This window comes from Myotis myotis, unplaced genomic scaffold, assembly GCF_014108235.1.
Source record: "Myotis myotis isolate mMyoMyo1 unplaced genomic scaffold, mMyoMyo1.p scaffold_m19_p_19, whole genome shotgun sequence".
Lineage (NCBI taxonomy): Eukaryota > Metazoa > Chordata > Mammalia > Chiroptera > Vespertilionidae > Myotis > Myotis myotis.
Genome location: NW_023416323.1, coordinates 586,732 through 607,758, shown reverse-complemented (window position 1 = coordinate 607,758; position 21,027 = coordinate 586,732). Strand labels below are relative to the sequence as shown.

General features: G+C 55.2%; 1 protein-coding gene across 6 annotated transcripts in view; it reads left to right on the top strand.

Annotated features, from left to right (window-relative positions):
- The first annotated feature begins 7,172 nt into the window (after window positions 1-7,172).
- Window positions 7,173-21,027, top strand: part of NECTIN2 (nectin cell adhesion molecule 2) — a 28,866-nt gene continuing 15,011 nt past the window's right edge. For 2 of the 6 annotated variants that reach the window (XM_036345736.1, XM_036345733.1), the window contains exons 1-2: window positions 7,173-7,480; window positions 18,116-18,505. In XM_036345736.1, coding sequence (XP_036201629.1) covers window positions 7,393-7,480; window positions 18,116-18,505 — 478 coding nt within the window. In that variant the 5' untranslated portion in view covers window positions 7,173-7,392. Of the gene's footprint in view, window positions 7,481-11,297; window positions 11,448-12,631; window positions 12,760-14,306; window positions 14,785-18,115; window positions 18,506-21,027 lie in introns of those variants that run through there. The other 4 variants (XM_036345739.1, XM_036345737.1, XM_036345734.1 and 1 more) reach the window with 4 other exon arrangements.

The window sequence follows — 21,027 nt, the reverse complement described above, 5'->3', positions numbered from 1 at the left end:
CTAGAGTCAGACAGATAGATTTCGGGAGAGGGAGGCAGAGACAGTCAAGTAGAGACAAAGAGAAACACAGAATGGGCTCTGGGGCCCAGCGAGGGCTGCCATGAGGAGGGAGCGTGGCCACCCCTGTGCGGCACATGCACAGAGGAATCTGCACTCAGAAGCCTCTCATCTCAGCAAGGGACTCCCCCTCGCTGTCCTCAGTTTGCTCAGCCACAAAATGGACAAAATGGGATCTCGTGGCCGTGGCCGTGGCCGTGGCCGTGGGACCGTCACGGGAGGCTATGGAAACCTGGCGGGTGATGGAGCAGCATCCAAGCGGAGGAGCTCACCCGTCTGACTCAGGCGCCCCAGTTCCACGGTTGGTTGAATCCCTTTAAAACAAACGCAAGAAGCAAAAAGAGATGGGCCAGGTTAACACACTTAGTTCGGGGCACCAGCGATCAGAGGTCCCCGACACCTGCGTTCCGGGGTGCGCCTGGCTCCGTGCCCATGCGAGCCAGGTGTGATTTCAGCCCTCAGTGGCAGGTAAGCCAGAGGGCTCTGCGCCTGGGAGGTGCCAGGGTCACGCATGACTTGGGCGCAGGACTCATGGAACAGAGCCGGAGTCTCCGGAGTCGCCAACGGGGAGGCGCCTCAGGACGCGTGGAACCTGGAGCTACTGGGTCCTTACGCCCTCCCCACCCGTGTTCAGCTCACATTCTTAACACGTCTCACAGGCCTCATGAGTTGCTTCTTAACATCCGACCTTCGTTTCGTCCGTCTCCTTATCCGTGTGGCTTTATTGTTTTCTCTAGAACAGAACTGAATATTTAAAAAAAAATACAGCAGACACACACACACACACACACACCCCCGTGTGATTGGGAGACGTTGATGAGACAGCAGTGGGAAGCGTTTAGTGCAAAGCCTGGCACAGAGGATGTGCTCAGGACATGGTGACTAAGTATTCTTATCCAAGGGAAATGGAGGAACGGAGAGAGAAGCGAAATGCAGTCCATTGTCCCAGGGAAGGAAGGAACCAGGTGGAGAGAGATCCCATTCTAAGAGCAGACATTGGTGAGAGGAGATTTGAGGAGCTGGGGGGGGGAGGGGGCGGGTAGTGAGCAGATGTCTGGAGGAAGGGGTTCTCCCACCAACACCTGGTCCCCAAGTTAATGAGGGGAACGTCCTGGCCCACCTCCCAGGAGGGCATACATTTGCATAGGATCCCTCATCTGCATAGCATCCCAGCAACTTTGCATGCAGATGGCAGCCTGAGCCCTCCTCAGTCTGACCCCTCCTCCCACTTTGGCTGAGGGTCTGGGGGGGAGGGAGGAGGGGGAGAGGTAAACTATAGGATCTGGGGCTCCAGGAAGTGAAGGCAAGTTTAGAGTAGACTCCCCTTGCTCATCCGCCTTCTGTGGCTCCCTATTGCTCTCAGGAGCATGCGCCACCCTTCACCTGACATCCAGGACCCTCACACCAATCCATTACTCGCTCTCACAGGTGTCCCCACCTCCTGCCTTTGTGACTTTACTATTCCCCTCACCTGGAAGGTCCCCCACTCTGACAAAGCTTGCCCGTCCTGCAAAGCTTGCACATCTTGAAGGATTCTGAAAAGTGCTCACTCCCTTCCCCTGCCCTTGGGACTTTACAAGAATCTGTGCCTCTTCTGAACCTGTATAGACTTTATTAGTAAGGGTATATTTGGTTGCAAATGACCCCAAACAATGTGTAAGTGAAAAGGAAAAGTTATTCCCTCATAAGATCAAAGGCTGACTACCTTCAGGCATAGCTGGACCCAGGGGCTCACACAGTCTTCATCAGAAAGCTGCCCTTTTCCATTTCTCAGTTCTGCTGTCCTCCGTGCCCAGGCAGCGTCTTTTGTCTCCAGTGCCCCGCATTACCAGATTTCTGCCCAATCAGCTTAGCAACCTCCCCCCCCCCCGCCCCCCATTCCTACTAGTTCTAGCAAAAGCCTCAGGGCTAATTCTCATTGATCAGGAATGGGTCCCCACACCCTCATCCCTGAACCAGTCAAATGATCTAATTGGCCAGACTGGATCAGGCTCACTCTGAACCATTAAGGATTCAGTAGGGATTTCCCATAAGAAAACGGGTGGGCCCTAGCTGGTTTGCCTCAGTGGATAGAGCATCGGCCTGTGGACTGAAGGGTCCCAGGTTTGATTCCTGTCAAGGGCACATGCCTGCGTTGTGGGCTCGATCCCCAGTGGGGGGCCTGGGGAAGGCAGCTGCAGCCGATCATTGATTCTCTCTCATCACTGATGTTTCTATCTCTCCCTCTCCCTTCCTCTCTGAAATCAATAAGAAATGTATTTTTAAAAGAAAGAAAACTGGGGTGGGGTAGGGTGGGGTGGGGTGTGGTGGGGGAGAAGGGAGCTGAAGGAGGGAAAGAGGCTGCTGGGCAGGTAAAAGACAACCTGAGGTTATGGGCGCTGACTCCTGGGCAGGAGGAAATCTGCAATATTTACAACTTGGCACCAACCCCACGGCTCCTTCAGGATGCCTTTGGCCCCGGGCCCTACCTCCTCCTGGTTATGACTCTTCAGCGAAGTGCCATCTCTGGGACTTGTTGACACTGGAAGTTGGCTCCCCAGGCATGGGACCCACCTAGTCCTTTGTCAATAAAACCGCAGTGCTCAGCCTTACACGTGCTACTGGGGGTGGGGGGAGGTGAAACTCCAGCCTACACCCCTGGGGTTTGCCTCCTGGGCTCACCTGTGCCCATAAAGAACAGCATGGAGAGCTGAGCCTGGAGGAGAGCTGGTACGCAGGGGCCTCCCAGGAAGAAATCTCTTGGAGACTAGTTATTTTGCTCAAGGGAGAAATGGGGGCCCGGAGTTTTACAAAGCAAGTTAGTAGCAAAGCGGCCGATAAAACTCAGAGATCCTGTGGTAGGCAGTTAGACAGAAGTGAGCAGGAGCAGGGCAAGGCCAGATATAGAAGGTCACCAGGGCAGAGAGCCCCAGACCCCGGCAGGGGAAATAAGGACCTCGCCTGCCCTCAGGGTAACCTTTGCCTCCCCTTCCATATCACTGGTCATTCGGTTTGGACCCCCTGACTTTCCTCCCTGTTGTAGTAAAATATAGAAATGTTTTAAAAAGTTTAAAAATGCCGAAACCGGTTTGGCTCAGTGGATAGAGCGTCGGCCTGTGGACTGAAAGGTCCCGGGTTCGATTCCGACCAAGGGCATGTACCTGGGTTGCGGGCACATCCCCACTGGGAGATGTGCAGGAGGCAGCTGATCGATGTTTCTCTCTCATCGATGTTTCTGACTATCTCTCTCCCTTCCTCTCTGTGAAAAATCAATAAAATATATTTAAAAAATAAATAAAAAGTTTAAAAATGTCTAAAAAATGTTTAAAAGATTTTAAAATGTTTGAGTTAACTTTCCTGAAACTTAAAGTGTGATATTAAGGACACATTCCCCATAGATGTGTCCTGAAGCTTGTGTACCCCATAGATGAGGATTTGAACTTCAATTACTGACTCAGAGTGACTTGCTAAGATAATCATACGTGTGAGTGATGTATTCTCCCTAGATAACCACAGGTAGCCCCTCGCCCTGTTTAAGGTTAACATGCGTGCATTGATGTAATTCATTGATAGCCACCTGAACTGCTGCGGGTACCAAACAGGCTTTAAAAATGGGTCCTGACCAGCCAACAGTGCTCGCCTGTCAAGACTGCCACAAAGGCACGTCCTTTTGCTAGTCTGGCAAGCGACACCGCCCCTCGCTCCTCTCTCTGACAGACGACAGAAAAACGGCTAGTACCTCTCGATCGAGATGCGACCGAGCTCTCGGGTGAGGAACACCGGCCCCCTGCATCCAGACCGGACCAGCCCAGCTGCCAGACCCCAGAGGACAGCACCACTGGGATCCCGTTAAGCCTGTACCCACAGCATTAGGAACTTCTGTGAGTAATAAAGTGCTGTGTGATTTGCAATTGCATATGTTTCATGTGGTGTAATTCCTCCGGCAGTTAATTGAATTATTTTGTGTATGCTTAAAACTGAAATTAAAGTTTCTGGTCTTTTTGGCCCTTGGTCCTGCTTGCGTAGAGCAGCCTCTTTGCTAGCAACTACTTGAATGTCCCAACACCTGCACGGTTAAAGTTTTTTTCAAGGGGGACACCTTAGATACCCCCACCCCCCAGATCCTTTCCCAGGATCTACTTGGGACTCTCCCTAAAGACAACATCTAGGCCTCAGTTGTATTTCAGCTCCAGGCTCAGAAAAGAAGCAACACCAGACAAGCAAAGGCTGCCTCAGGACGGGCTGCATTGACTAATGACCCCCTACCCTGGCACCCACCCATCAGGGGAGACCAGGACCCGGAAGAGCACACCTGGAAAACTGATGCATATTCTGCTGACACCCTCTCTGAGACCTATCCCAAGATTCCCACCTGCAAGAGAGAAATAAAAACTCTCAAGACAAAAGCCCCAGCAGGTTCTCTCCCTCTGGGGAGCATACCCCCCCGGCCATTCCCTTCCCCTCTTCTTCCTCAGCAGGTACCTGTCTTCTAAACTCTAAGAGACCCCGTGAGTCTTGCAACCAGGGGAGCAATGGGCAGCGGCAGCTGGTCTTGGGCTTACCCCAGGGACCTGTCTCCAAGACCCCCTTCCCTCTGGCTTCCCAGTGAGCCCAGGCAGCCCCACCAACGAGGCCCTCCTGCTGCCGCTTCTATGCTAAGCCTTTCCCGGTGTCACTGTCCTGCGTGTGCTTTTGCTGCGGCCAGTACATTCCTGCTTGCTTTGCTGCACTTGGTCTCTGACTGGATTTTCTCCTGCATGCAGACAAGAACAGAGGCCTCACAGCCTTGCCGGTAACAGCGCCGGCCCTCTGGTCTGGCCCCAGACTGGGGAGGGAAGGACACAAAGATCTAGAGCACATTTATTATGCACTTACTTGCCCAGCCAACCTCATTCCAGGCGGTGCCAAGCCTGAGGTACACATCATCTAGAGGCCGCCGCCTGCACTTCCTTGCTGGGGAGCCTGGAGGAATCTACTCCGGGCTCAGTGTCCTTTTCAGCGAAACGGGGATCCTGAGAGTGTCCCCTCCTGGGGTTCTGATGAGAAATTAACTAAGAGAAGGCAGTCAGTCCTAGATCTGCCAGCTGGTAATTCTGTGACTTTGGATCAAGTCCCTTGGTTTCTCTGTGCGGCGATTTTCTTATCGCTTAGGGTGCTGTGTGGGTTGTATGCGACAATAGCGCACGCAAGCCTGTGGCTGGCACATAGTAAGTGCCAAATACATTTATTGACAGTATTATTACCAAGACATGAATGCCGCTCAGTACCAGTCTCCACTACCTGAGCTTCCGGGAGGAAAGTTCAGGTGCATGGCGGAGGGGGCGGGAGGGAAGTCTAAGGGGTCCTCTTTGCTGGGAAGCCCCCAAGCATCTGCCCCCAGCTGATCAGCTCAGCGCCTCCTCGCCTTAGAGGCCCTGGAACGAGGGATTACAGGCTCATGGCATCCCCTCCCTCGGCCTCCTGGCTTCCCACCCTCACCCAGACGAGCTAGGCGGCCTCGCCAGCTCCCCCGGGGCAGCCCAAGGAATGTGAAGAGGTAGGTGGGGTTGGGGAGGAGCGGGAGCCCCGAGGGAGAGACAAGGGGGCAGAGTCAGAGCGAGAGACGCGCAGAGACGCGCAGAGACGCGAGGAGGCTGGGAAGATAGGGAAGTGGGACAAGGACACGGGGAGTGGCGGGCGGCGCCGGAGGCCCGACCCTAGCTCAGCCCCGCGCTCAGAAAGCGGAGCGCGGGGGTCGGTCTGTGCTGCCCCCTGGCGGCGGGCGCGGGAAGGAGGCGGCGCGGACCAGACGGAGGAGGACGTGGGGATGCACCAGGAACAGAAGACAGAGACCAGGGCAGAGACATCGAGAGAGACACAGAGAGAAGACACTGAAAGAGAGACACACAGAGAGACAGGGGCAGGGGCAGACACAGAAAGAGACAGACATAGAGACAGAGGTAGAGGCACAGAGACAGAATCGAAGGGATAGAGACACACAGGACCAAGTGAAGCATCAACAGTTGACAGGAAGACACACAGAGTCCAGAAACACATTAGAAATGAAAGACTCAAGCCGAACCGGTTTGGCTCAGTGGAGAGAGCGTCGGCCTGCAGACTGAAGAGTCCCAGGTTCGATTCTGGTCAAGGGCATGTACCTTGGTTGCGGGCACATCCCCAGTAGGGGGCGTGCAGGAGGCAGCTGATTGATCTCTCTCATCGATGTTTCTAACTCTATCCCTCTCCCTTTTTCTCTGTAAAAAATCAATAAAATATATTTTTAAAAAAGATAGTTATGATCACAAAGTAGGATTTAAAAAAAAAAGAAATGAAAGACTCAAGAGATGGAGAAATACAGAGACGCAAAGATAGAGACACAAAGACGGAGGCACTAAGAAAAACAGAGACATTTAGAAGGAAACGATGCAGCGACTCCCGGAGTCCAGGGAGAGGGAGAGATTAGGGAGAGAAGAGGCTACTCTGAGAAGCTTCCCCAAACGCGAGACAGACACGCAGCGAGGGGCGAGAGCAGAAGTCGAAAGGCGGGGACGGGGATGGGGGTCCTGGCGCCAGGGCGGGGCTCCAGAGGGGGCGAGCCTATGAGAGCCCGCGAGCCTCCCGCAGGTGTGGCAGGAGGGACACTTCGCTGGGTGCTCGGGGTTAGAGCTGTAGGCGGGGCTAAGACCAGGCGTCGGGCTCTGGGCAAGGAGAAGCTACAACCCAGAGAGGGGAGGGGCGGGGCCTCACGCGGCGGAGGCGGGGCCTCACGGACGGGGGCGGGACGGAGACGGCCGGGAGCTCCGATTGGCTGGACCCCCTCCCCAGTGGACAGAGAGTGAAGCTCCTGGGGAGGAGGGGCGTGGTTGGAACACTAGGGGCGAGGTTCGAGCACCCGAAAGGGTTAGAGAATTCGGGGGGTGGGCCGATCATCGACTCCGGGAGGGGCGACCGTGGAATCCCGAGGGGCGGCAGGTGTGGAATCGTGGGAGGGGCCGGTGCAGAATGCGGGGCGGGAAGTGTAGGATTATGGGAAGCGGAGGGTCAGCGAACTAGGGGGCGGGGCGCCCATCCCGGAGAGGGACTATTTGGTATCCCAGGAGGGGGCGGAGCCGGAGCCGAAGCTCGGCCGGGCTGGGCTGGGCAGGGAAGGGGGTGGGTCCTGTGACGTCAGCGAGCTCTAAGCCAGAAAGAAGCTAGCGGCCGGGGGGCTCGGAGCCGGGAGAGCCGGGACCGCGATCGAAGCCGGGAGACGGGAACGCAGCGGGAGCCGGCCGGGAGCCGGAGCCCCTCAGGCACCTGCCGGTCCGCCCAGGCGATTGGTGCGCGCACAGTGGTCCGCAGGCCCCCGCCCGTCCCCAGCCCCTCCCCGGGCCCCCCATGGCCCGGGCCGCAGCCCTCCCGCCGTCGAGACCGTCTCCTGCTCTGCCGCTGCTGCCGCTGCTGCTGCTGCTGCTCCGAGAAGCCGGTGAGCGACCGTAGACGCGCCCCTCCCGCGCGGACCCAGCCCCTCCCCACCTTCCGAGGGGGGAGCCTGAGCACCTCCCCACCCCTCCCCCAATTCACCGAGCCCCCCTCTGCGCGCCCCTTTCCGGACCGGCCCCACCGACTCAGACCGCACCCCCCACCCCACCCCCCCGCGTCTGAGTGAACCTCCGACCCGACCCTCTCTGCCTCCCTCTCATCTGAATCCCAGCTCCCCAACCTCCGCCGGACTCCGCGTCCCCCCGACCCCTTCCTGGGGCTCCGAGGCCGAAAGGGTTAAACCCGAGGCCTCTCGCCCCCTCCCCACCCCGCGCCGTTCCGTTCCCCTGGATCTGGGCATCCGTCTCCGCTTCCTCCCTCAGGAATGTCTCCCACTCCCCCCGAGACGAGGCGCGATCAGCCCCCCTGTTTTCCCGGGGTTGGGCCTCCGAGGCCCTGGGATGGTTGAGGGCACGGGCCTCGAGAGGGGCGGGGAGCTGGACTTTCGGCCCCTTGGAGAGACGGGGATGGGAGTTGGGGCGACCTGGGGTGGGGGGGGCATCAGGGAGCTGAAGCCTGACTCATGGGCTCCGGGGCAGTTAGGGGCTGGGAGCTGCCCTCTGGGTCCCAGGCAGAATGAAGGCTGGGGGCTCTGCCTCCTGGGGTTCCGGCAGAATTGTGGGCAGGGCCTCTGCCCCTGGGTCCTCGGTCGAATGGGGGTGTGCGCCAGAGGCCCCCGTCTTGGGCTTCAGGTTTCCTTGTGGGCTTTAGAGAGTCTCCTGGGGTCCAAAGGCGAGTGTGGCTGGTCCCTGCCATTTGGGTTCTGCATGTAATCGGGGCCCAGGGGCTCGGTCGGGAAGCGGGACGGGGACTGGGCGGTGGAGGAGGAGGCGAGTCCCGTCTGGAAACTTCCCTGGCCCTCGCCGGCGGCAGGGACATCCCTGGGGAAGTTTTTCCCGTTTCACTTTCACCTAAGCCCGAGCCGATACCGGCGGGCGCTGTCCGGGCTCCCGGTTCCGGACTCCCGAGTTTCGGGACTTTATCGGCCTCCAGCCGCGCCTTTGTCCTCCGAGCCGCCGCGGGAGGTGGAAGCCGGGAGACGCCGCCCTAATCCCCCGCCCCTCCCTCTGCGGAGCCTGGAAGCCCCTCCGGGTTCCCACCCCCAGCCCCGGGGGGAGGGGCGCGGGCCCCGGGGGGGAGGGGCTGCGAGAAAACAGGTGAAACTGGCTGGGGCCCCGCCCCTTGCAGGTGACCTGGCTTTTCGTTCCCAGCCGGAAGCTCAGGACCCTGGGCTTCCCGAGGGTTTTCGCCCGAGGGGATCTGGAGGGAACCGGGGCCACCTCCCTGGTTTCCCCAGCTTTTCCCCAGCCTGTCTCTGAGAGCCCCCCAGCCTCCACCCAGAGCGGAGCCCTGCCTTGTCCGCCCCCGGCCTCTCCTTCCCGGGGGAATGCTCGGACTTCACCCCCCTTTGAGCCAGGCCTGGACTTGGTGCTGGTGCTGATGGGATGCTTGCTCTAGGTGGGCCTAGGAGACAGGTCTTGTTCCTGTTCCCATTTTGCGGATGAGGAGACAGGCTTGGAAAGGGCCAGCGCTCTCCCAGGATCAGCCTGGGAAGCCAGACTTCAGACATAACCGCAGAGCCTGTCTCGGCCCTGCTCTCGGGGGTGGGCTCCAGGAAGCCCCTCCATGCCTCCATTTCCTCCTTCCTCGAAGGGTTCCCAGCCCCTTCCTGGCAGGGCCACTGGGAGGACTCGGAAGCCCTGCTGATCCCATGTGAAAGCTCTTAGCGCCCGGGAGGGAGCCTTCCCCCTCTTGACCCTTTATCCTTGTGCCTTTGCTCTCTGCTGTCTCTCTCTTTGCCTTTCCCTCCCTCCCCTTCTCTCTCTCTGTCTCTCTCCTTCCTTCCTTCCTTCCTTCCTTCTCCCTCGTTCCCTCACTTTCTCTCCCCCTCTTCCTGTCTTCATTTCTCTCTCCTTCTCTGTCCCTCCTGTCTCCATCTCTGAGCTCTTTCTCTCTTCCCTTCTCTCCATCTCTCTCTCTCTCTCTCTCTCTCTCTCTCTCTCTCTCTCTCTCTCCCTCCCTCCCTCCCTCCCTCCCTTCCTCCCTCCCTCCCTTTCTTCCATATTTGTTTGCCTGTCTCTCCACTTCCTTCTCCTTGGCCTGACTAATGAGGGTGCACCACCAGGGCCTCCCCAGCTTTCACTGCCCACCCATGTCAGCCAGGCCTCCCCATGGTAGCGGAGGGGGATGGGAGCAGAGGGGAGTACAGGCCTGCTGTCTCTTCTCATTAGGGCAGGGTTCCTGGCCAAGGGGTGCGTCTGCTCACATACTGGGGAGAGGCGAAGGGAGGGAATACATGGAAAGGAGAGAGATAGAGGGATGGGGACAGAACCAATAGAGGGAAGGCAACAGACGCAGATTTAAGGATGGGGTTAGAGACACAGGAGTGGAGCCAAGAGATAAGGGAAAAGATGGCACAGAAAAACACTGGTTGGGACCCAGACCCCAGGATAAAGGAAATAGCCCACGGAGAGAGACTTAGGAGTTCGGTGACAGGCAGGGAGGAGCCCAACAGAACCCCTTGGTGACGGGTAGAGATGTTAGGACACTGGGAGGTCAGGGCACAGGCTCCTCAAGGCCAGCATTGTGTGTGAGCCACAGGGAGTGGGCGACATGGGAGGGACAGGGAGTTGGGCACGCTGGCCAGCTCCCCCGCCCCCGCCCGAGACGCTGTTACATTTTTAATGTCCCCGAGATACAGAGAAATGAAGCAGGGGGAGGAGGAGAAAAAGGGACCCAGTGAGGTGGCCCAGGCAGAGAGCAAGTATGTCAGAGGTGAGGAGAGACACAGGGGGATGCAGGAGGCAGAGAAACAGACCCTGAGAGATGTGGACCAGGAAACCCTGTGAGATTACAGACCCAGGGAATCCATTCAGAGGGCCGGATTCCAGGGACTGGAAGACAGGACCCAGAAACACGAAGACCACAGACGGCAGAGATGCAGAGGAGAGAGTAGGGGACAGCTAAGGCATGTGGGTATCTTCCTGGGCTAGTGAAACTGTCCTGGAGTTGGTGGTGCCGATGGGTGCACAAATCGATGAACATACTAAAACTGGACACTTTCAATGGGCAAATTGTACCGCCTGGGAATATATCTCACTAAAGCTGTTAGAGAATATGAGAGACACGGTGCAGAGACAGGCAGAGACCAGAGACACAGGAGGCAAAGTCAGACCCTAAAAACCAGATGCAGAGCGAGAAACAAGATCAGAGAAACAGAAACATGTACAGCAGCGTCTGAGGGGTTCTCTGAGGGGCTCAGCCGGGAAGAGCAGCCTAGATAGAGGTTCACCCCCAGCAATGGGAGGCCCCAGAGGGGAGGCCTTTGGGGTACCAGGCCCCTGCGGAAAGGGAAGGCAGGTGCAGAATCCAGGCCAAGGCAGGCAGTCTCATATCCTCCCAGACTGCCTCCCGGATGTCCGCTGTGAGGGTGGGCACTGTGATTAATGCAATTAATTAATTAACGAGGTGGCTGAGGCAGCAGCTGAGGCCAGCGCCAGGAGCACACTGGCCTTCAAGGGCCTGTGGAGTCTGGCCGCACCCTGTGGGAGAGGGCGGGTCACGCTGGGGCTTTATAGGTTTTGAGTGGGTGAGCCAAGCCCTGAGGAGCCAGCCAGGTGGAGCCCAGTCTCAGCTCCTGAAGGCCAGACCCTAGCCCCTCCCTCCTCCAGGGTTTCCATAAGGCACTGTGTCCCCTCATCTCTGCCTGGGTCCCCCCTCCCCTGGGCTTACACGATGTGCACCACTCTGCCACCACAGGAAGCCTGCAGGCCCGGGCCACAGGGAAAGGAAGCGTGTCTGGGGACCCAGCTGACACCTCATGAAGCTGTCACCAGTCTGACCTCCTGAGGGAAGCCGGCGTTCCCAAGGCCACTCTCCCCCATTGTGGGCCTGGCCGTGTCCCGGCCAAGGTCAGAGCGTGGGCACCCACCCAGCAGCATGCTGGGTCCTAGGGCCCTAACTCCAGGCTAGCCATCTTCCTGGCTTTATTCCTCCCCCCCCCACTCTACCCAAACCATCAGGGCATCGGCCCACACCCCACCCCCCTCACCCTCACAGCCTGTCAGCGCCCCTGTCTTCCTAACCATTCTAAGACCCGAATGTGTTCCAGTCCAGTTTGTCCTCCATCTCCATCACTCCTAACCAGGTCCCAGGTGCCTTTTCCCCTGGGTCTCAGCCCCACTCCATTCTGAGGTCTTTTTTCTAAAGCACAAACCTAACCCTGTCCCCCGTCCCCCGTCCCCCCTCTATAACTCTCTATGGCTCCCCAGTGCCCTCAGGAAAAAGTCCAAGCTTGTACTCAACCTCAGCCTGTGTGATCCAGTATACTGTTGATTTCCCATCCTCATCTCATTCATTCAACACATTTATGAAACTCCTACAGTGTGCCAGGCACTGTGCTAGGCTCTGGGGATGTGGCGGGAAACTAGACACAGAGGTCGAAAATCCCTGCCCCTCCCACCTCCCCCTCCCCCGCACTGATATTCTAGTGGAGAAGATACATCAGGAGCTAGAGGGAAAAGATTAGGGTGGGAAAGACCTGAGGGAAGCGAGGGAGGGAGCTGTGGAGACACGTGGGGAAGAGCGTTCCAGAGGCAGGGAACAGCGAGTGCAGAGACCCTAAGGTGGGACTTGCCTGGCATGTTTGAGGAGCAGTGAGGCCAGTGTGGCTGGAACAGGGTGAGCCAGGGGGAAAGGGTGGGAGACAGGTCAGAAGGAGGACGAGCACAGACCATGCGGGACCTGTGCCCTTGGTAAAGACTGGAGCTCTTTTCTGCGTGAAGAGAGAGCCGTGGGAGAACTCAGAGCAGGGAGGGGCGGCCGGATCTGCCTTAGCATCTAACACGACCCTCTGGCTGCTTGTGGCAACAGACTGAGAGGCAACTGCCGTCCTCCCTGGGGAATGACCCAGGAGGTAGGTGACAGTTGCTTGTAGATTTTTTTTTTCTAAGGGAGAGACTTTTAATTGATTTTAGAAAGGAAGGAAGAGGGAGAGATAGAAACATCGATGATGAGAGAGTCTCATTGATTGGCTGCCTCTTGCACACCCCCTCCTGGGGATTGATCCCACAACCTGGGCATGTGCCCTTGACCGGAACCGAACCCGGGACCCTTCAGTCCGCAGGCCGGTGCTCTATCCGCTGAGCCAAACCGGCCAGGGCTGTAGATGTAGATGTGTTTTGAAGATGGAGCGGACAAGTTTCCTGATGGACTGCATATGGGGTGAGAGAGAGGGGGGACTCAGGGGGGACTCCAAACCTTTTACTGAAGTGGAAATGCCTAAAGAACGGGCTGTCAATGCACAGGGACAGAGCCATCCTGGTCATTCCTTCAGAATTAGAAACGTAGAATGGGAGCCTTATAGCTGCAGGATCTTAGAGCCTAGTCACAGCGTGTGGCCATCTGGACCAGGGTGCCGGGGATGAAAATGGCCTGAGGAGTTTGCAGCAACCGAAGCTCAAAGTGGGTTGGTTTGTTTTTTAATCTGAAGCCGACTGCCGAGACGCCACCCTAGATGTGCAAGGGCAGCCTCCCTTAGAAGAGAGAGGGAAGCGTCTCGCAATCACAAGGACCCAGAGAGGGGTGTGGGGCTCTGTAGGCCTGGAGCTCAGTTTCCCTTGGAAAGGAATCAGGTCTTTTCCTCCAGGAAGCCCTCCCAGCTTACCTCAGATGGGTTAGCTCCTGCTCTGGGTTCTTCCCCACTCCCACCCCTTCAGTCTTAACCACATCCTTGGTTTTGACTGTGCAATATTTGTCTTCCCCACTGGAATGTCAACTCCTGGAGGACAAGCGCCTGATTTGGCCTGGCACTTCTGTGGCACCGGCTCTGCTCACAGTCAACAGTATTTATTGAGCACCTGCTACTTGGGGGCCCCTGGCGTATAGGCTGTGGGGATACAGGAGGGAACCAGACAGACACGCCCCTGTCCTCAGGGGCTGACTCTAACACCCAGGGCCTGTTTGTTGAGCCACTATTTGGGTTTGCACAGAAGGGGAAAGAATGGCCAGAGAGAAGATTCTTCCAGGCCGGGTCCTCTCCCCTTCACTCAATCCCTTCAAGTTCTACACCAAGTCTCAGGCTTAACTTCTGGGTCTTTTTATCCAGCCCTTTTCGAGGCCCTTTTGCTATCTGATGATCCATTTCCATCCGGCTCCCCCCTAAGCCAAGCCATTCTCCAATGGAGGGACCCTCAGCGCCTCCCACTTGCCTCAAGGAGAAAGCCCACCTCTTGGTCCCACCTACTTTGCTCTCTGTAGCTCACTGGCCTGGGTGTTTTTTCCTGACCCAGCTAGAAAGGGGCGGAGCCTTTGGGGCCCCTGGTCCCATATCCTGCCTTTGGGGGCCAGGTGGGTGAAGGGTCCTGGCACCTGAGGGAATGTCCTGAGGGAAGGGGCGGTCCCACCTTAGCTCCACCCAGCCGTCCTCCCACCACGTCCGTTTTAGTCCGGATTTTGACGTTTAATCTTCTGACCCATTGTGCTGAGAGTGCAGTTGGAAACAGCGCTGTGAGGGCCGTGGGAGCGGCAGCTGACCGCCAGTGCTTGGCTCAGCCGGGCCCGGCCCTGCGAAGACTTGGGGGAGAAAATCATTTTGTGGAACTTCACAGGGGGCCCTGCAGGGCAGCTTACACCCCCCCATTTTATAGATGGAGGAACTTAAGCTCAGGAACAAGGTCACCCGCCTGGAAGCAGCCAGAGGGAAGCCCCAGTGATCTGCTGGAGTCCCATGCGCCTGAGTCTATAGTGCTGCCCCTCGGGTGGGAGCACCCCCCCCAAGGTGGCACCCTTGGGTGTGAGTTGTTGATGTGTGTGTGTCACACAGTGGCCTTCACTGATGGATGGCTTCTTTCCAAAAGTCCCTGGGACGCCCCACCCACAGGCTGCCTTTTGCTGGGCACCCTCTCATTAAGGTCACCTGTTCCTGTGCTTGGTGTGTTGAGGTCAAGGCTGGTCAGGGAGAGCTGGGCGGCAGTTGCCCTTTGAGAGCTGGGCGTGTGCCCTTGGCTGGCCTTGCCTGGAGGCTGAGTGTCAAGGGCCTCTTGAAACCATACTGAGCTGGCTGCGTTTATTTAACAAGCAGTGGTCGTGGATTTCCTGTGGCCTCGCGTGAGCGCTCCACAAATATTCCTTAAAGTTTATAACAACCCCTAGGAAGTGGACGCGGTTATTATCCTTGTTTGACAGCTGAGGAGACTGAGGCACAGAGAGGTTCAATGACTTGCCCAAGGTCACACAGCCAGCAAGTAGGTAGGCTTTACCCTCAGTTGCCATAGAAACATTCAACGTTTCTCTCCTCCTTTTCTCTCTCTCTCAAATAAATTTTTAAAAAAAAAATTTTTTTTTTTAAGCGAGAAAACTGCCTGGCCAGGGTGGCTCAGTGGTTGAGTGTCGACCCATGAACTAAGAGGTCACCGGTTAGATTCCCAGTCAGGGCACATGCCCGGGTTGCAGGCTCAATCCCCAGCAGGAGGCAGCCGATCAATGTTTCTATCTATCCCTTCCCGCCCTCTCTAAAATCAATCAAAATATTTTCTTTCTTTTTTTAAATATATTTTTATTGATTTCAGGGAGGAAGGGTGAGGGAGAGAGAGATAGGAATATCAATGATGAGAGAGAATCATTGATCGGCTGCCTCCTGCACAACCTCCTACTGGAGACTGAGCCCACAACCCAGGCATGTGCCCTTGACTGGAATCGAACCCGGGACCTCTCAGTCCACAGGCCGACGCTCTATCCACTGAGCCAAACCAGTTAGGGCTCAAAATATTTTCTAAGTGAGAAAACAAAAATAAGCTGAGAAATAAAAACATACATTCACACAAAAACTTGTACTCAAATGTTCAGAGCAGCTTTGTTCATAACTGCCCCAAAGTGGAAACAACACAGATGTCCATCAACTGAACAGATAAACAAAATGCAGTCTCTCCAAACCATGGAATAGTATTTGGCCATGAAAAAGGAAGCAAGTACTGACCGATACTACAGTGGATGAGCCTTGAAAACATTATTCCGGGCGAAATAAGCCAGTCACAGAAGGCTGTATGTTCACATGAAATGTCCAGAATAGGGCAATCTCTGGAGACAGAAAGTACATTAGTGATTGCTCGGGGCTGAGGGCAGGGGTGAAACAGGGAGTGACTGTTTAGCGGCTCCAGCAGTTTCTTTGGGGGATTATAAAAATGTCCCAGCCCTGGCTAGTGCACCAGTGGTTAGAGCGAAGGCCTGAAATCAATTCCCAGTCACAGGCACATGCCTGGGTTGCAGGTTCAGTCCCCAAGCCTGGCTGGGGTACATGTGGGAGGCAACCAATCAGTGTCTCTCTCACATCAATGTCCCTCTCCCTCTCCCTCCTTCCCCCTTCTCTTCTTACTCTCTAAAAATCAATGGGAAAAATGTTCCTGGGTGAGGATCAACATCAACAACAAAAAGTCCTAAATTGATTATAGTGATGGATTCACAACTCTTGTGAAGACAGGAAACAGCATTGAATTGTACACTTTTTTTTTTATTTATTTATTTTATATATTTTATTGATTTTTTACAGAGAGGAAGGGAGAGAGATAGAGAGTTAGAAACATCGATGAGAGAGAAACATCGATCAGCTGCCTCCTGCACATCTCCTGCTGGGGATGTGCCCACAACCCAGGTACATGCCCTTGACCGGAATCGAACCTGGGACCCTTCAGTCCGCAGGCCGACACTCTAATCCACTGAGCCAAACCGGTTTCAGCGGAATTGTACACTTTTAACGGATGGATAGGAATTACATCTCAATAAGCCTAGGTGAAAAAATAAGATAAGTTCCCTGGCTAAGTGGCCGAGTGTCCACCTATGAACCAGGAAGTCACGGTTCCATTCCCAGTCAGGGCACCTGCCCAGGTTTTGGGGTCAATCCCCAGTGGGTAGCATGCAGGTGGCAGCCGATCAATGATTCTCTCTCATCATTGATGTTTCTATCTCTCTCACCCTCTCCCTTCCTCTCTGAAATCAATAAAAATATATTAAAGAAAAACAAGATAGGCAGAGAGAGCTGTAGGTTTTATAGAAAGGTGAGGGAAAGTCCATTACTGTGCAGAAAAAGATGAAGACGGTCCTCGCACTTCAATTTATTTATTTATTTATTTTTAATCCTCACCCAAGGATATTTTTCTTTTCTTTTTAAAATATTTGTATTGATTTCAGAGAGGAAGGGAGAGGGAGAGAGAGATAGAAACATCAATGAAAAGAGAGTCTCATTGACCGGCTGCCTCCTGCACACCCCCCACTGGGGATCGAGCCCACAACCCGGGCATGTGCCCTTGACTGGAATCAAACCCAGGACCCTTCAGTCAGCAGGCCAATGCTCTATCCACTGAGCCAAACCAGCCAGGGCCCAAGGATATTTTTCCATTGATTTTTAGAGAGAGTGGAAGGGAGGGGAAGAGACAAAGAGATAGAAACATCGATGTGAGAGAGACACATCGATTGGTTGCCTCCCACACACGCCTAACTGGGGCCGGTGTGGAGCCCTGAGGTGTGTGCCCTTGACCAGAATCGAAGAACCTGAGATCCTTCGGTCTGAGACGCTCTTCACTGAGCCAAACTGGCTAGGGCTCAAAAATTGTTTTTGTTTCTTTATTTTTTCTTGTGTTTTTTTGGGGGAGGAGGGAGTGGGTGGGAGGAGGGCTCAAAGTTTTTTAAAAATTTATTTTGGCCGAAACCGGTTTGGCTCAGTGGATAGAGCGTCGGCCTGCGGACTGAAAGGTCCCAGGTTCGATTCTGGTCAAGGGCATGTACCTGGGTTGCGGGCACATCCCCAGTGGAAAATGTGCAGGAGGCAGCTGATCGATGTTTCTCTCTCATCGATGTTTCTAACTCTCTATCTCTCTCCCTTCCTCTCTGTAAAAAATCAATAAAATATATTTTAAAAAAAAATTTATTTTGGAGCCCAGCCGGTGTGGCTCAGTGGTTGAGCATCAACCTATGAACCTGGAGGTCACGGGTTCGATTCCTGGTCAGGGCATATGCCTGGGTTGCAGGCTCGATCCCCAGTATGGGGTGTGCAGGAGGCAGCCAATCAATGATTCTCATCATTGATGTTTCTATCTCTCTCTCCCTCTCCCTTCCTCTCTGAAATAAATAAACTCAAAAATATTTTTAAAAATTTATTTTGGAATACATGTATGAGTTAGAAAAACAGCCCCTCCCACTACACCTGACAGTATGTAACATTTACCACATTTGTTTCACCACTTTTTCTAGACCTTTTTATGGTTTTTGCTGAAAAAGCATTTGAGAATATGTTGCAGACATGACATTTAATCCTATATTTTCTAAGAAAAAGGAATACCATATAACCATCATTTATTCAAACCATTTAAGAATATTAACAGTAACTCCATAATAATATGTCATATAGTCCGGACTCAGATGTTCCTAGTTTTTCACAAAACGTCTTTTCTGGCTGGCCTTTTTGGAATCGTAACTTCCAGAAAGCTGAGCATGGTGTTTTCCCATGCGGCCCCCTCCGTGCTGGCCCCGCCCTGCCTGGAGGTCTGGGTGCTCCCCCCACCCACCTCTCTCTCTGCTCTCTCCCCAGGAGCCCAGAATGGGCGAGTTAGCATGCCGCCCGAGGTGCGAGGCCGCCTGGGGGACACAGTGGAGCTGCCGTGCCACCTGCTGTCGCCAGGGCCTAAAGGCAACGTCTCACAGGTGACATGGCAACGTCTGGACCCGTCCGGGAACTCTCAGAGTGTGGCCGCCTTCCACCCTTCCCATGGTCTCAGCTTCCCCAGCCCGCAGTTTGGCAAGGACCGGCTGTCCTTCCGCACCATGGGGCAGAGCCCTGGTGCCCGGCAAGGCTCCGAGATGCGGGACGCCACGCTGGTCCTCCAGGACCTGAGAGTGGAGGATGAGGGCAACTTCTCCTGCGAGTTTGCTACCTTCCCCCTGGGCACCAGTCGTGGAGTGACCTGGCTCAGAACCATAGGTGAGCAGGGGCGGGGATAGGGGGGTTGGGGGAGCAGGGAAGTGGGAGAGCCCCTTGCTGGTCTATTTCTGTCTGCTTTCTCCGCGGTCTTCAGTCAGTTGGCAAGTGTTAAGCAAGTACTGTTTGCAGATGCTGTTCTGCAAGTTGGGAATATAGCAGCCAACAAGGCATTCAACAAACATAGTATATTGAATACCTACTGTGTGCCAGGCGCTATTCTAGGCTCTAGGGATAAAGTCCTCCTGGAGCTTATACTCCAGTAAAGGGGTGCCAGAGAGTAAGTAAAAAGAAGAAGAAGAGTGAGTCAGGTGGCTGTAGGTGCTGTAGAAGTTGGGGGGAGGGGGGAAGGTTACAAGTTTAGGGAGGTCTGGCAATATTTGAACAAAAACTGGAATGAGGTGACGGAGCCGTGTAGGTCTATGTAAGGGAAGAGAGTTCAGGCGGGGGGAGTAAGTGCAAAGGCCCTGAGGTAGGGTGCACCTGGAATATCTAAGGAAGAGCAAAGAAGTCTGTGTGGCTGGAGATGCATGAATGGGGGAAAGTAGGCAGGGACAAGGTCAGGGAGGTGAGGGTCATAGACGGCCTTGTAGACAACATGAAGACTCTGGCTTTTGATCTAGGAGAACAAGAGCTATGGAAAGTCTGAGCAGGGAAAGGTGTGACCTAACTTGGGTTTTCACAGGCTCCTTCCCGCTGCATGTGGGAGGCGAAAGTGGAAGCTGGGAGACCTCAGAGGAGGTGACTGCGTAAGTCTGGGTAGGAAGTGATGGCGACTAAACCAAGGGCGAGGCAGTGGAGGGGGTGGGAAGTATTTTTTTTTTTTTTAAATATATTTTATTGAATTACAGAGAGGAAGGGAGAGGGATAGAGAGTTAGAAACATCAATGAGAGAGAAACATTGATCAGCTGCCTCCTGCACACCCCCTACTGGGGATGTGCCCCCATCCAAGGTACATGCCCTTGACTGGGATCAAACCCGGGACCCTTCAGTCCTCAGGCCAACGCTCTATCCACTGAGCCAAACCAGTTAGGGCGGTGGGAAGTATTTTAGAGGTAAAGCCAGAGGATAATCAACTAGTGAACAAGAGAAACGCCAGAATGTTGTAATACTCACTCGGCGTAAGAGATCCAGTGGCCTTATTTAGAGAGAAAGGCCAGGAAACGCTGAAGAAGAAGGCTGCCCATGGGCTGCAGCCGCAAGCAGAGGCACGGAGGCACAAGCAGAGGGAACAGCGTATGCAAAAGCTGGGGCGTGAGAGCGAGCTTGACATGTTCCAGGAACAGAAAGAAGGCTGATGGCAAGGGCTTGAGTGACCCTCAAGGCAGGAAAACCAACAGGACCAGACTGCGTGGGCCTCACAGGCCGCGGCGGCCAGGAGGCTGGAGCCGTCGGAGGGGGTTAGACCACAAAAGCACCCTGATCAGATGGTTAAAGTTATGAAAAGATAAAACGGGGGGAGGGGGCATTAAAGGCGGAGACAAAGGCAGGAGACCAGACGGGAGAAGCATTGGCTTTGAAGAGGAGGAAGTGGTGATGGGGGTAGAGAGAAGTGGGTGGAATAGGTACTTTTCGGAGGTGGTAGGTGCTTGTCCCTGAATTGGAGGAGGAGGACCGGGAAGGACTCCCGGCCTCTGGCTCCAGCAGGAGGGCGACTGGCCCCGCCTCTCAGTGAGCGGAATGGGCAGAATCAGGGAGGGCACTTTTTCCCCAAAGGATGCCATTTCTTGCTAAATCTTGGCATTCCCCTGGAATCTCACCTTTTCCCAGCAGCTTCCCAGAAGCCATGTCACCCTGGCCGTGTATTTTCCCCCCTCAGCCCCACAGAGTTCCGGAGGACTCCGCAGTACAGTCCCAGATGTGTTTACTTCTCTTTTTAAGGAGCTGAAACCAGTCGTTTCACTCAACTCAAAGCACAGCTCTCCTCTCCCCGCCCTTCCCAAAGGTCTCTCTTGTGCAATCATTTGTTCTGTTCAAGAGACACACTGAGGGCACCTGCGGCGGGAGGAGCGGGGACAGCCCCGCTCTGCTTCCTTGGAGGGAGCCGGTGGCGTGAGTGAGCGTCACTATCGAGAGAGTCAGATGTCAGGAAAGCTCTGTGAGGAAGTGAGGCTGGGAGCTGGAGGAGGAGGAAGAGCAAGCCAAGGAGAAGGGAGGCCAGACCCCCACGGTGGGTCGGAGCAGGGGCGGGCGTTCCTCGAGCGGTCAGAGGACAGATGTGGGGGTGGCCAGGGAAGATGTGGGGAGGCCCATCGGAGGCTGTGCTGGTCAGGGAGAAGGGGAAGAGGAGGAACGGAGAGGAGGACTGTCTCGCATTCAGAAGCTCAGGAGACACCCCGATGAGGTCCCGAAGGCAGCGAGCGCTGCGAGTCAGAACGCGGGGGCCAGTTCTGATTATGGACACGCATCCAGACCTACGGGTTGGCATTGTTCCTCCTGGAGGTTTTTATTCCTCCAAATGTTTTCCAAGAGGATGGGTGAAAAGGGCAAAAAAAATGATGAGCTTTGGGTTTCTTCACTGCCT